Source organism: Somniosus microcephalus, chromosome 12 (assembly GCF_052327205.1).
Source record: "Somniosus microcephalus isolate GS21.2 chromosome 12, FLI_Smic_1.0, whole genome shotgun sequence".
In the NCBI taxonomy this organism is placed as follows: domain Eukaryota; kingdom Metazoa; phylum Chordata; class Chondrichthyes; order Squaliformes; family Somniosidae; genus Somniosus; species Somniosus microcephalus.
In genome coordinates, this window is record NC_140998.1 from 54,627,480 (window position 1) to 54,642,161 (window position 14,682).

The 14,682-nt window shown below is 43.7% G+C and overlaps 1 protein-coding gene across 1 annotated transcript in view; it reads left to right on the plus strand.

Moving 5' to 3' along the window:
• LOC147109199 (potassium channel subfamily K member 10-like) overlaps nucleotides 1-14,682 on the plus strand; it is a 52,816-nt gene that overhangs the window by 24,568 nt on the left and 13,566 nt on the right. The window contains exon 6 of the mRNA XM_086002898.1: nucleotides 4,083-4,225. Coding sequence (XP_085859024.1) covers nucleotides 4,083-4,225 — 143 coding nt within the window. The remainder of the gene's footprint in view (nucleotides 1-4,082; nucleotides 4,226-14,682) is intronic.

The window sequence follows — 14,682 nt, forward strand, 5'->3', positions numbered from 1 at the left end:
AGTGAGTGCATGCTCTTAATTTAAAAAAAAATTGCTGTTACACAATGCCCAATGCAGTCCAGAATGCACTTAAAACTCAATTTATGGAACAATTGTACAAACTCTGGTGCATTATGGATTTTATGTTTTTATGCAAAGTTATCGGTATGTAGTTTCCGCTAGGGGTGCAATCGGCAAAATGTGGCCAGAATGCGCGGGACACTGCGCCGGTTTTGCCGAGGTGAAGTTATGCTGATGTTTCTGGCAAACTCATTAGCATAAACCTGAACATACAATCTCCCATGAATCAGTGCAATCAAGCAGCGTATTTTGAATGTAATCGATTCAGGAACAGAACAGGGCCAGTGGGGCCTCAAGGTACTGGGTGGGGTCGTATAAAACTTCCCTTCAGAGTGAGGCCGAAGATCACAAGTTAAGTCACTTGTACAATTGGTTGCTGCTGTCTTCAATTAGCTAATTACTGCAGCACAGCAGGACACACCTGTGTGGCTTCAATTGACAGCTGGCCACAGGTCTTTGATGTATCAAGGGTAGATCAGTTGACTGAATTTAAAGTAATTTACTGTAATTGCAGCATCGGCAGGAGAAACAGACCTAGATTAGGTTTCAGTTGACTGCTGGACAGATGATTAATGCTGGATTAATGTGACCACAGGTGCCTGTGCACCTGAGCATTTGGGCACAATGTAATGAATACCCTCGAACAGGCGCACCTGGCAGAAAGTCGCCATTCTGACCTGGGGGCGCGGCCAGTTTTGTGGGCGGGGACTGCTTCGGGCCAATGGACTTTTGAACCAGTGTAAAAGACCGCAGATACTCCAGCGTAAAGTGGTTATGCGCGCAACTCACTCGCTTAAAATTCCGCAATCTTTAGCGCTATTTTATTTGATTCCGCCCAGATTACGCTGATATCTGGGCGTAAATCATGCGGAAACTCTAGGCCGATCATATGTCATTTTGCTTTGGTTGTCCAGTGATAGAGTTTTAAAGCAATGTGCCGCTGATCAAGAAACCCACTTGGATCAGACATTCCTCCTCATGCTTCCTCACAAAGGTGAGTTGCCCACCTTGGCTGAATTTTAGACACAGCGTTGAGCATAACTTGCATTAAATAAATAATTGCTCACACTTATGACACTATGGGGCTTCAACACTTGATAAACCACTAACAATAATATGGTATTGTATATTTTAACCCCATTTGTGTGTTTTTACAAGGAGAATTTTTTTTTAAAATTAGTTTGTCGGCAGTTTGCTGTAATTTTCCCAAATATTTATCTATGTGAAGCACAGGTTTTAAGTTTTTTTCTAAAAATGACGAGTGTGTGAGATTGCATATTTTTAATATTTAATAACTTACATTACTTTTCTAGTAGCCTTTTCTGTTGCTTCACCTAAGATTACTTCTGCAGCAGTACTCTTTGACGCAAATCAAAATCACTCACATATCCTATCAACCAAAAAGCCGTTTCTACCTTAGTTATTCACTTCTATTATTTTTGCTGAACCTATAGCAACCCCATGGTAACTACAACTTCTGCTTCAGTAAAGTTCAAACCATAATGAATGAATAATTATGTGCATCTTCATTATACGAGCCCATGGAAAATACTGATGCCTTCTAAAACTAGAACCTGGTGACGAGATCCTGTGTGTGGTTTTGGAATATACATTAACGTGATAGTTAAAACATTTTCATCCTGTTGCATTGTGCCAGAGTAGTGAAGATAATCATATGGATTATGACAAAACTTGAATAAAGTTGTCTTTACTGTCAGTAGCTTTAGTAGTTAGCAAACCTGATGCAATATTCATGTAAGACAGATAGGTATAGATAGACATGCATTTATATAGCAACTTTCACGTCCTTTTTTTTGTAATGTAGGAAACAAAGCAGCCAATTTGCGTGCAGCAAGCTCCCACAAACAACAGTGAAATAAATGACCAGATAATCTGTTTTTTAGGTGTTGGTTGAGGGATTAATGTTGGCCAGGGCGCAAGCAATTACCACAAAAACCAAATTGTTACTATAACAGCTCTGTTACTCTTTTGCCCTGCCTTTTGAGTGGCTTTTAGTATAAGTACCACTCCTTTGAAAAATCCCCATAAATTTTACAGTGCAATAATGTCTGGAGTCCAACATCAAATTATTGGCTAGTTATCCTATTGTTACTAATACTTGTTGGAGAAATTATACGGTGTACATGTGGCAATTTTAGAGAATTTAGAAATGAATGGAGCAAAGACAAGAGTGAAATGCCAAATGTTTATTTCAAAGGCAGCAATTGTCTGTGTCTAATGTTTATACCTTGGTGTTTTACACTTGTTTTACCATCACATTATCCTCTGTGGATGCACGCAGGTAGATCACCTCCCTGCTCTGTCAGATAGGAAAAGTATGAAGCTTGATGGGCCTAAAATGGCTAAAGCTAACAACAAAATGGGGAAAATTAGATGAAAAGGGAAGCATACATTCCATTTTCAAAAGTATAAACAGATTGCTCATTTTTAGTTTTCATCAGAAGGGTTTTCCAATAAGCGGCAAATTCATAAGAAAATTGACAAGTTATGTTCTAGTAGGAATGCAATGTAGAGAGCTTGAAAATTGATGATGTATTGTACATGCTATAAGGTGTTGAAGGGATCTATTCTTCAACTTGTTAGCTAGTAGTAGACTATTGAAGCACATGTAACAGATGTTCTTCCTAATAGAAATTAACTCAAATTAATCTAAAAACACAAACTGCAGATTTCACCTTTTTCTCTCATTCTGTTATGGATATCAGTCTCAACTGATGTGAAATTAGCTTCAAACTTACAAAATGCTTCAGATAAGTTCAGATCTTATATAGAGCTAAAAAAAAGTTCAGGGATGAATAGCACTTTACAGTCTCAGAGTCTGTTTCTCTGTTTATCTAAATGTCCAAGAATCAGCTGTCGCTCAGTTGGTAGCACTCTCGCCTCTGAGTCAGAAGGTTGTGGGTTCAAGTCCCACTCCAGGGACTTGAGCACATAAAACTAGTGCTGCACTGTCGGAGGTGCCATCTTTTGGATGAGACGTTAAACTGAATCTCCGTCTGCTCTCTCAGGTGGGCGTAAAAGATCCCATGGCACTATCTTCGAAGAAGAGCAGGGGAGTTATCCCCGGTGTCCTGCCCAATATTTATCCCTCAACCAACATAACAAAAACAGATTATCTCGTCATTATCACCTTGCTGTTTGTGGGATCTTGCTGTGCATAAATTGGCTGCCGCGTTTCCCACATTATAACAGTGACTCCACTTCAAAAGTACTTAATTGACTGTAAAGCGCTTTGGTCATGAAAGGCGCTATATAAATGCAAGTCTTTCTTTTCCTAAGTTTTTCTATTGGTTTGCTTCATGCATTTTTTGATAGCTTGCCAACTGCAGGGCCCTATGTTAGACTAATCTGATGGCTTAATGTATTACTCTGTATAAAGAGATAAATAATTGAAAGAGCAGGATGTACAACATATATTAGTGTAAATAAAATGTGACAGAGGATTGTAATAATGGCAACAGAAACAGCAGGCCAGATGCCCCATCTTGAAGTCAGACAAAACAGCGGCTAGTATTGTTTTTCAGGCCAGACAGGAATACATTTGCGTAAGCAAATTATTGCTGATTGTGACAAAATCGGTGCTTTTCCTATTGATTTATAATTGGAAATAGTAATTTTAGCTGTTTGTTTCCAGCTCTGAATTTGATTGGCTTAGGCCAGTTTTGGTCAAACCAAGGCCAATTTACTTAATGCTAATAAAAACTACTGCTGTTTTTTGAGTTGCTGAGTATTTTTGTGAATTTTAACACTTACAAAAAATGCATTACAACATGTAGAACATCAGTAATGTTTCTGCCAGTGCTGAATGTGTCTGTGTTCTGTCACTGAAACATCACAGCAGGTGATAGAGGTTAGGGACAGCAATTGCTGTGAAATTAGATCATGTCTGAAAATTAAGCAAGAGACTCTCATTTTCCAATATACTGCACAATAACAAGAAACAATTAAAAGTTACCTCTATAAAATGTGTGCACTTAGTTCTGTGTAATCTGTTTATTCAGGCGGAAACATAGCTATTCATTATCGAGAATGGTATAAACCATTAGTCTGGTTCTGGATTCTAGTGGGTTTGGCCTACTTTGCAGCTGTCCTCAGCATGATTGGAGACTGGCTTCGTGTGATATCCAAGAAAACAAAGGAAGAGGTAAGATGTTATATTTGCTCTTGTAAACATGCAAGCCCTTTTTGGAGCTAAAGGCCAGCCACTAATTAAATTATAGGTACAGGGTGGAGGTTGTAGAGCAGGTTAATGTAGTATCCCAGATTCAACGGATCCTGGGAAAAATTACGTAAGAGGTTCAGTTGCATCAGGAGAAATGCCAAGTGTACCATTCTTTGTAAACATGATTCTCACTCATGCACAGAAGGCGTGGAGCAAATCTAAAGGATGAGCTGCTGCACCCTCAGAGAGATAGCATGCAAATGTGGAGATGACATTTGCCCATTTTCTCAGCACACTATTGTTGCAAAAAAGCTGTAGGACACAATCCTAGTAGAGTTCACTAATACTTTGCATGAAAGAGTTCAAAGTTCTGCTCTGAGTGAGTACTGACAACACAAACAGTATGTGTGCTACTTTGCACAGAGAGGGAGGTGGGAGGGGACTGAAAAATGGCAGTTCCGCTTCGGTATAAGGAATGTACGGCATGTTCTTGGGTGGGACACTGTGTGGGTTTTCATAACAAAAACAAAATTGTTCAGTGGCAGGTGTCTCCATTACTGGAAGAAGTTCCTGATTGCAGAATGCCTTACCAATCCTTGCCTGTCCATCAACTCCTTCCCTGTAGATCTCCTCCCCTGCCTCATTGTCTTTCTGTGGTCGTGCAGACCCATTGGCCTTCTAATCGAGCTGTTGTTTGCTTCCTCTCGTTGGATGGCAAATTGTACAGCAAGATGGTGATGATTTGGGACAACTTGTCTGAAATGGAGAGCAACACCCCGCCTGAGTAGTCCAAATAACAGAATCATAGGGCTAGATTTTCGGGGAGCCATCAGGCGGGGTTTCAGGCATGTGGGTGGAGGGAAAATCCTGAATTTGGGGGTCCCGCCACCATCCTGCCCAAAACCCCACCCCACGTAAGTTTCAGGGGCGGCAGGTACCTGCCCCGCACTGGGACCCGCCGAAACCAGGCGGGAAGGGATTAGCGCCAATTAACTGCCTGTTAACTAACAGGCAGTTTTTAGCCTAATCCCTATTTTGAGGGGTTTCGTGTAGGTTTCCCGACGGCGCCAAACCACGCCAGGTAGAGCAGACGGGCCGTCGGGTTGAAGGAGTTGGAGGGGTCGCGATGTCGGCGCTCAGGTGAGTGATGGGTGCATGAGTGCAAAGGTAAGTGTGTTTGGTGTGTCTAAAGTGTATAAAGAACTTTTACTTACCTGTACTTAGCAGCCTTTCTTCCTGTAGCCGTCGGGAGCGCATCACTCAGCCAGAACTGAAAGCTGAACGGCTGCAATCTGTCAAAAGTGATAGCCTTCAGCTTTGAGTGCCGGTAGGAGTTCTAACTGAGTCTGTGCAGAATGACTCAGCTTAGAACTCAGAGTGTCAGTGTTTCACAGCTTCAAACAGCTGTGAGACACTGATATTTCATCTGTCAAGATTGACAGATGAAATTTCAGTCTGTGACGTCACCTGTTGACGGGTGGCCCTTAATTGGCCTGCTGAGCCCACTGGGTGGGCTCAACAAGGTCAATCAAGGGAAAATTGCGCGGATTGGCCGGACGTCGAAGTAGGCGGGTCAAAAACCCAAAAGGGGAAGTCCCGCCTTCTTCCCGACAGGTTCGGCAAAATCTACCCCATTATTTTAGCATCACAAAGGTGTGTTCAACAGTACTACGGTGGTGGCATGGAAATCGTACTTGTACTCTGCTGTGCGGGGCTTTCTATTTGGGGACATGAGACAGATGCAAAGGGTAGACCTGGTCTCCCAACAGCCATTCTATCAAGACCTACAAATAATGTGGGCACTATGGATTGTTACATAATAAAAGCATCATGGGTGATTCCTGGATACTGGGCATTAACCTGTAGATACTACCTGAATATTTAAGGACTGGTATCCCTTATTGCCACGTGAGTTCCATTTGTAGCAACCTGACCTCTCAGGAAGTCTGCCAGCCAAATTATGCTGTGTCTACACTAGTTTCCACTGGGAAAGTGGTACGGTTTGTAGGTGGTTTGCCTTGGTGGTTCGAATCACCTCTCCTACTTAGTTCTAGACGACAGGGATTACGGTGAACTGGATTGGAACACAGACAAGCTTTTCGGACTCAACCGATAAGGTTAATACACACACCCGCTTCCAGTATGTAAAATTCCTGGTGGCTTAAAACAAACAGTACAACAATACAACTTGGCCCGTCGAACAGGCCCCTGTCTCGTATTAAGGCACCTAAAATCACACTGTGTTGCAATACAGAGTATAACATGGACTTGTCCTACAAACCCTGGAACATACACTATATAATACACACAGAACCTCCCCACTAAGCCCCTCTGGATTGGTTGGGACACACAACACCCCCTCACACAGTACCGGTGGTCTTAAGGATGCGTGGGCTTGGACAATGCTCACCCCAATTGTTCGTTTTCTTGCTCGCTGCTTCCCTGTGTAGAACGTGTCTCCTGGTTCCGTATCGCCGATGCAGTATCCAAGTCCCAGTTTCGAGGTTCGTTCCTACAGTCAAAGAGCAAGGCGAGGCTCTTGTCGCTCGTGGTGGTTTCTTCTCTCCATCCCGGATGGAGTGCTCGGTTCTTGGTTCAGAGATGAGGGCACGCGAAGACGAGAGCAAGCAAGAGAGAGCGAGAATGGCCAAAGCTACCTTCTCTTATACCCTAAAAGTTCAGTGATGTCTTTTTAATCACCCTTCTTTGTCTGGTTTCCCGCCTTTCGGAGCTATCCCATCTAGGTGCTAGTGTTAATGGCAGATGATGGGCCGCACTTCTCACCCGATCCTGGGTTAAGTGGTTTCCCATTAATTTCCAATGGCCCTCCTTTGTCCGGTTCCCGCCTTTCGGGGCTATCTCATCAGTTTGCAGGCCTGGCTGGAATCTCCTGTCCATCACAAACACCTGGGCCCCTTCCATCTTCTCCAAACAGGCTGCTGGTCAATCAGCAGTAACAATCATACCTTCAATCATGAAGGTATGAGAGCAGAGTTGACTAAAGTGGACTGGGAAAATAGATTAAGGTGTAAGACGGTACATGAGCAGTGGTGTACATTCAAGGAGATATTTCACAACTTTCAAGAAAAATATATTCCACTGAGGAAAAAGGGGCGTAAAAGAAAAAAGACAGCCATCCGTGGCTAAGTAAAGAAATTAAGGATAATATCTGACTGAAAACAAGGGCATATAAAGTAGCCAAATCTAGTGGGAGGATAGAAGATTGGGAAGCATTTAAAAGCCAGCAAAGAATAACTAAAAGATTAATTAAGAAAGGGAAGATAGATTATGAAAGTAAACTAGCAAAAAATATATAAACAGATAGCAAGGGTTTCTACAGTTATATAAAAAGAAAATGGGTGGCTAAAGTGAATGTTGGTCCCTTAGAGGATGAGACCGGGAAATTAGTAGTGGGGAACATGGAGATGGCAAAAATGCTGAACAAATATTTTGTATCAGTCTTTACAGTAGAGGACACTAAAAATATCCCAACACTGGACAAACAGGGGTCTATGGGGGGGAGGAGCTAAACATGATTAAAATCACTAAGGAGGTGGTACTCGGTAAGATAATGGGACTTAAGGCGGATAAATCCCCTGGACCTGATGGCTTACATCCTAGGGTCTTGAGAGAAGTAGCGGTAGGGATTGCGGATGCATTGGTGGTAATTTTCCAAAACTCCCTGGATTCAGGAAAGGTCCCAACAGATTGGAAAACTGCTAATGCAATGCCCTTATTTAAAAAGGGAGGTAGACAAAAGGCTGGAAACTATAGACCAGTTAGCCTAACATCTGTAGTTGGTAAAATGTTGGAGTCCATTATTAAGGAAGCAGTAACAGGACATTTGGATAAGCATAATTTAATCGGACAGTCAGCATGGTTTTATGAAGGGGAAGTCATGTTTGACAAATTTGCTCGAATTCTTTGAGGATGTAACAAACAGGGTGGATAAAGGGGAACCAGTGGATGTGGTATGTTTGGACTTCCAAAAGGCATTTGACAAGGTGCCACACAAAAGATTACTGCACAAGATAAAAAATCACGGGATTGGGGGTAATATACTGGCATGGGTGGAAGATTGGCTATCTAACAGAAAACAGAGAGTTGGGATAAATGGTTCATTCTCGGGTTGGCAATCAGTAACTAGTGGTGTTCCGCAGGGGTCAGTGCTGGGACCCCAACTCTTTACAATCTATATTAACGATTTGGAGGAGGGGACCAAGTGCAACACATCCAAGTTTGCCGACGATACAAAGATGGGAGGGAAAGCAGTGAGTGAGGAGGACATAAAAAACCTGCAAAAGGACATAGACAGGCTAAGTGAGTGGGCAGAAATTTGGCAGATGGAATATAATGTTGGAAAGTGTGAGATGTTAGATCCGTGTGTTAATGGAGACACGGATTGCAGGAGTTGATTTAACAAGTGTTTACTGAACAAAGTCTGGAGGTGAACTAACTACACAAGACGCTACACAGGCTTATATACCCGAGTGGTCACTACTGGTACTGCAGTATACAGGGGCTTCAAAAACATAGTTCCTCTTAAAGGTACATACACTACAATTCCTCCCCTTTTAGATAAATAGTACATAACATTTTAAGTAATCATTAAATAACATTTTTACAAGAACAATAATATACACATTTGCTGAAGTTAATCAATTACAAATTCAGTCTCGCTGGAGGCTTCCTGACTCAGTCCGGATAACGCCTTGGTGGTGTAGTAGGTTCTTTTGGCAAGGTCGATTCGGCTTCAATGCCAGTGTCGGATTCATCTGGTTCCAGTATCACCGGATCGGAGGTAGATACTATGCGTATCTCTGCTTCATCACTAGGCGTATAGAGTTGTGGTGTCGGTTGTCCTTTTTCGGATGACTCTATGATCTGGTCAGCATGGCGCCTTATTATGCTTTCTCCAATGTCCACGGTATACATCAGCGGTCCTAGTCGTGTGCAAATAGTTCCAGGCTGCCATTTCTTGGTACGGTAGTCCCGGGCCAAAACTGGTTGACCTATCTGGAAGGTTCTAGCTGGCCTTTCATTCATGCTTTGAAATTGCCGGTTCTCTACGTCCCTTCTGACGTTTGGCTTGACCAAATCCAGCCGGCATCTTAGGCTTCTATTGAAAAACATCATGGCGGGGGTTTGGTTTGTAACCACATGTGTTGCATTCCTATACGCAAACAAGAAGTTATCTACCTTATGTTGTAGATTTATGTCTTCATTACCCATGGCCTTTATGACCTTGAAGGTCTGGACAAACCTTTCAGCCAATCCATTGGTGGCGGGATGGTATGGGGCGGACGTGTAGTGCTTAACCCCATTGTTTTTTAAGAACTTCCTGAATTCTTCGGATACATATTGCGGTCCATTATCAGAACAGATCTGTTCAGGCAGCCCATTCCTGGCGAATATGGTCCTTAATACTGTGATGGTTTTTTCCGTGGTGGTGGAGGACATCTTTATTACCTCCGGCCACTTGGAGTGTGCATCCACCGCGATTAAGAACATTGAGTCCATAAATGGACCAGCAAAGTCGATATGTACCCTTTGCCATGGAGATGAGGGCCACTCCCATGGATGTGGTGGGGCGTGTTGGACCTTCCGGCATCCTAGACAGCTCTTGGTCATTTCTTCGATGTCTCCATCGATACCTGGCCACCACACAAATGCTCTGGCTAAGTTCTTCATTTTCACTCCACCCAGATGCCCCTCGTGAAGTTCCTTTTAGCACTCTAACCTTGAGTTTGGGTGGAATCACCACTCTGGATCCACACATCAAGGTTCCTCGGCACACTGACAGCTGTTCTCTTCTTTGCGAGAATGCTGGCAACAGTGGTTCGCCATGTGCTGGCCATCCCTTCACCGTTAAATCGTAGACTCGTGAGAGAGTCGGGTCATTTCGTGTTTCCTTTTCAATGGTAGAATTTGTCACTGGTAGACATTCCACTATGGTCGAGTGGAATATCTCCACTGGGTCCACTGTAGGCGCCTCTTCCACCGTTGGCAACGGTAGGCACGATAACCCGTCAGCATTCCCATGCCTTTGCACTGTCATAATGGGAACGCCCTTTTTAGGGTTGAATATGGAGACGAGGGGTTGATGGTCAGTCAGCAAGGTAAATTTTTGTCCGTGTAGGTAATGGTTGAATTTCTTCACCCCCCACACCAGGCTGAGTGCCTCCCTGTCGATCTGGGCATAGTTACGCTCAGCTGAGTTCAATGAGCGTGACGCAAAAGCTATCGGCCGCTCCGAGCCATCAGGGAATCTATGCGATAATACCGCTCCCACGCCGTAAGGGGATGCATCGCACGCCAGTCTGATTGGCAGTGATGGGTTGTAATGAGCCAACACTTCCCTGGACGTGATCAAGCCTTTGCATTTATGGAAGGCACGTTTACAGTCTTCGCTCCATTTCCAAACTACTCCTGTTTGTAGCAGTGTGTTAAGAGGGTGCAGAACCGTCGACAAGTTTGGTAAAAATTTATGATAGTAATTTACTAATCCCAGGAACTACCTTAATTGTGAGACATTTTCAGGCGCTGGGGCCTTTACGACCGCTTCAATTTTTTCAGGTGACTTATGCAACCCTTCTTCGTTAATGACATGGCCACAATATGATATTTGTTTCTGGAAAAATTCGCACTTGGGGCGATTTGCTCGTAGGCCCCGTTCTCTCAGCCTCGTGAGCACCTGCTCCAAGTTGGCAAGGTGCTCGTTGTCGTTTTCTCCTGTTACAAGGATGTCGTCTAGGTAGCATTGAGTCCCCAGAATCCCTTGCAGGACTTGCTCCATAGCTCTTTGCCAGATAGCCGGAGCTGATGCCACTCCGAAAACCAGTCGATTGTACTGGTACAGGCCTTTGTGTGTGTTTATCGTGAGATACTTTTTAGAGGCCTCCTCAACCTCCATCTGTAGATATGCCTGTGCTAAGTCAATTTTGGTGAAACGTTTCCCTCTGGATAGTGAGGCAAAAATATCTTCTATCCTCGGAAGAGGATACTGTACCATGTGAAGAACCGGGTTTACAGTCACCTTGAAATCCCCACAGATGCGAACTTTTCTCTGTTCTTCAGATTTATCATTATTCAACGTTTTCTTCATGACCGGGACGATGGGTGTTGCCCACTCGCTCCAATCTACCTTGGATAACATGCCTGCTTTTTCCAAATTCTCCAGCTCTGCCTCGACAGCTGGACGAATTGCGTATGGCACCGGCCTTGCCTTAAAAAACTTGGGAATTGCCGCATCTTCCACTTTTATTGAGGCGGTGGCGCCTTTCAGGGTTCCTAGTTCCTGTTGAAACACTTCTTTGGCGTTAGCCAAGATTTCTTTTAATCGTCCAGGTATGACGTCATCATCGTTTTTTTTCTTACTGGTCACCGTCAGTGCCTGAATGGAGTGCCAGTCTAAACGTATCTTTCTGATCCATTCACGTCCCAACAACGGTGGACCACCATCTTGCAGAACGTATAAATACAACTTCTGTATTTCCTTGCCGTTGTATACAACAGGCACCCTTATTTTCCCTCTGGGGTATACTTTCTGCCCGTATATGTCTTCAAGATAATGGATGTGTCTTTCAAAGGTATATGCGGAAATAGCCGCTCGTAATCCCGTCGACTTATGACGGTCAGAGCTGATCCTGTATCTAGCTCCATTTTGACTGGGGACCCCGCTATCATGAGGGTAACCCAAATGGTCTGGTAATCTTCTTTGGCAATTACATTATGTAATTTGAGACAGCTTAGTCTCTTGTTTCTGGAGTCGCTATCGCTCTTCTGGTCTTCGGAGCTACTGTCCGTCATCATTTGTACCTTTCTGTACTTTTCCTTATTGACCTTTTTACTGTCAGCGGATTTCTTTCCAGATCTGCATACACGTGCAAAGTGTCCCATCTTTCCACATTGCCTGCATGCTTTGTCCTTGAACCAGCAGTCCTTCTGGTCATGGGTGGATCTGCCGCAGCGATAACATCTCTCGAAACCCCGTGTCATTTCATGGGTGCCGAAGTCCTGTGGCTTTTGTTGTATCTCTGCAGCTCCTCTTGCTGCTGCTTCGTATGATACAGCCACACTGAAAGCCTTGTCCAATGTCAAATCTTTCTCAGAAAGTAGTCTTTTCTGTGTTCCTTCGCTTAGGAGACCGCAGACGAATTTGTCTCGTAGAGAATCTGCCAGTCCTGCCCCGAATTGGCAGTGCTTTGACAGCTTTCTTAATTCGGTGAGGTAATCAGCGTTACTTTAATTCTTGTGCTGATTCCTCCTGAAGAATTTGAATCATTCCGCTATCAGCAGCGGTGTTGGGTTTAAGTGCTCCTGTAAGGTATCAACAATCTCCTTAAAATTCTTGTCCATCGGTTTGGCTGGAGTGATCAAGTTTCGTAACAGCCCGTATGTCCTTGCGCCCATCAGATTTAGAAGTACCGATGCCTTTTTATCATCCGCTACTTCATTCGCCTTGCAATATACCTCCACTCTTTCCACATATGTGGTCCAATCCTCTATATCACTATCGAAAGCAGTAATATTGCCAGTCTTCGGCATCTTGAAAATCTAAAATGGCGCTTCCCGCACTTTTCCTCCGTCCCCGATGGATCAAAATGGCGCTGTGATAAAAATGCTAACTTCCGGGAAGTTATGTCATCACTTCCTGTGAACTATGAACTGTGAACTATGAACTGTGTACATACCTCACTTCCTGTCATATGTCACTTCCTGTTGGACTGGTATAAATACTGGTCTGTTCAGTATTGTAAGAGGCTTCTACCAGAGGCATGGTAAAGACCTCTCTTGTATATAGTGTGTTTATAAGTTACTTAAAGCTTACTTTAAAGTTACTTGATGGTAAGTCTCCTTTTTCTTACATCAATTTAAGTAACTTAGTATTTACACTGACAAATACTAGACCTTCAGACAAACTCGGAAGTTAAGGATCCAGGGAACCACCCATCATGGAGAAAATCCTTAGACCTATTCGTCTGGACTTGGACCCGAGTACACCAGCAGCTGGCAGGGTATGGAAGCATTGGTATCGTACTTTTGAGAATTTTCTGGATGAATGTAAAGTGGATGCTCCTGCTAAATTGAAGATACTTGTCAATTATGTGACCCCAAAAGTGTTCGAATATGTTGATGACTGGGATAATTACGAAGAGGTGATTCGGGCACTTAAGAAACTGTATGCGAAGACCCCAAATGAGGTCTATGCTAGACATCTACTGGCCACAGCCCGACAAGGGCCAGGGGAATCAATTGACGAATTCCTGCAAGAACTTCGCAGGCTCAGTGTAGATTGTAACTTTCAGGCAGCCTCAGCTGAGCTGTACCGCCAAGAAATGATTCGTGATGCTTTCATCTGCGGGATTGCCTCTCCATTTATACGCCAGCGTCTACTAGAAAGTAAAACACTTGAGCTACAAAAAGCTTTTGACCTAGCTTGTTCACTGGATTTGGCAAAGAGAAATGCAGACCTCTATCAGCTGCCCAGATCTCGATCTGCTGCTGTAGCTGCAACCAGACAATTCAAGCGGTCTCAGGTGAACCCTATCATGGGGGAATCTAATTCTGATAATTCTGATGAAGAAGAGGAGGACGACCCCACTTTAGCAGCCTCTTGGCAATCTAGGAAGGAATGCTTCTTTTGTGGAGATGCTTTTCACCCTAGGAAAACCTGCCCTGCTCGCAATGCAATCTGCAGTTATTGCGGGGAAAAAAGGACACTTTGCTAAAGTTTGCCTATCAAGGGCCTCTACGAGGGCCAATCCAGCTAAGACCTACCGAACTGCCCCAATTAGGGCCTATCAAGATGCTCCAGCTAGGACCTATCAAGCTTCCTCTCGAGCTCTCTCCCGAAGAAGCACACCGAGAGTTTTAGCCACTCTCTGTGCAACGACACCAATTACAGCTGCTTGCCCACAGAACCTGTCTCAGGCAGCCACAAAAATTTCAATTAAAGGGCATACCTTAGATGCCTTAATTGACTCAGGAAGTACTGATAGTTTCATTAAGGAACAGATTGTTGCGAAATTGAAACTACATGTCTTCCCATCGGACCAGGCAATTGCGATGGCCCAGTCATCACTTAATACCAGAATCTCCGGCTTTTGTGTTGTTGATATGACACTTCATGGTCGTATGTATCCCTCCACCCGACTTTCGGTGCTCAAAGACTTATGTAGTGATCTCCTCTTAGGGCTGGACTTCCAAAAACAGCATAAGAAACTCACCATTGAGTTTGGTGGATCCAAACCCGGACTTACTATTTCTAATATACCATCTAAATTACCTTTTTGTGCATTATCAGCAGCTTCACTTGATGAACCCTCATTATTTGCCAGTATTCCGCCTCAATGCCAACCGATAATAACGAAATCGCGGCGCTTTAATCAGGAAGACCAATCTTTTATTGCGGCTGAAATCTCTCGACTTCTAGCAGA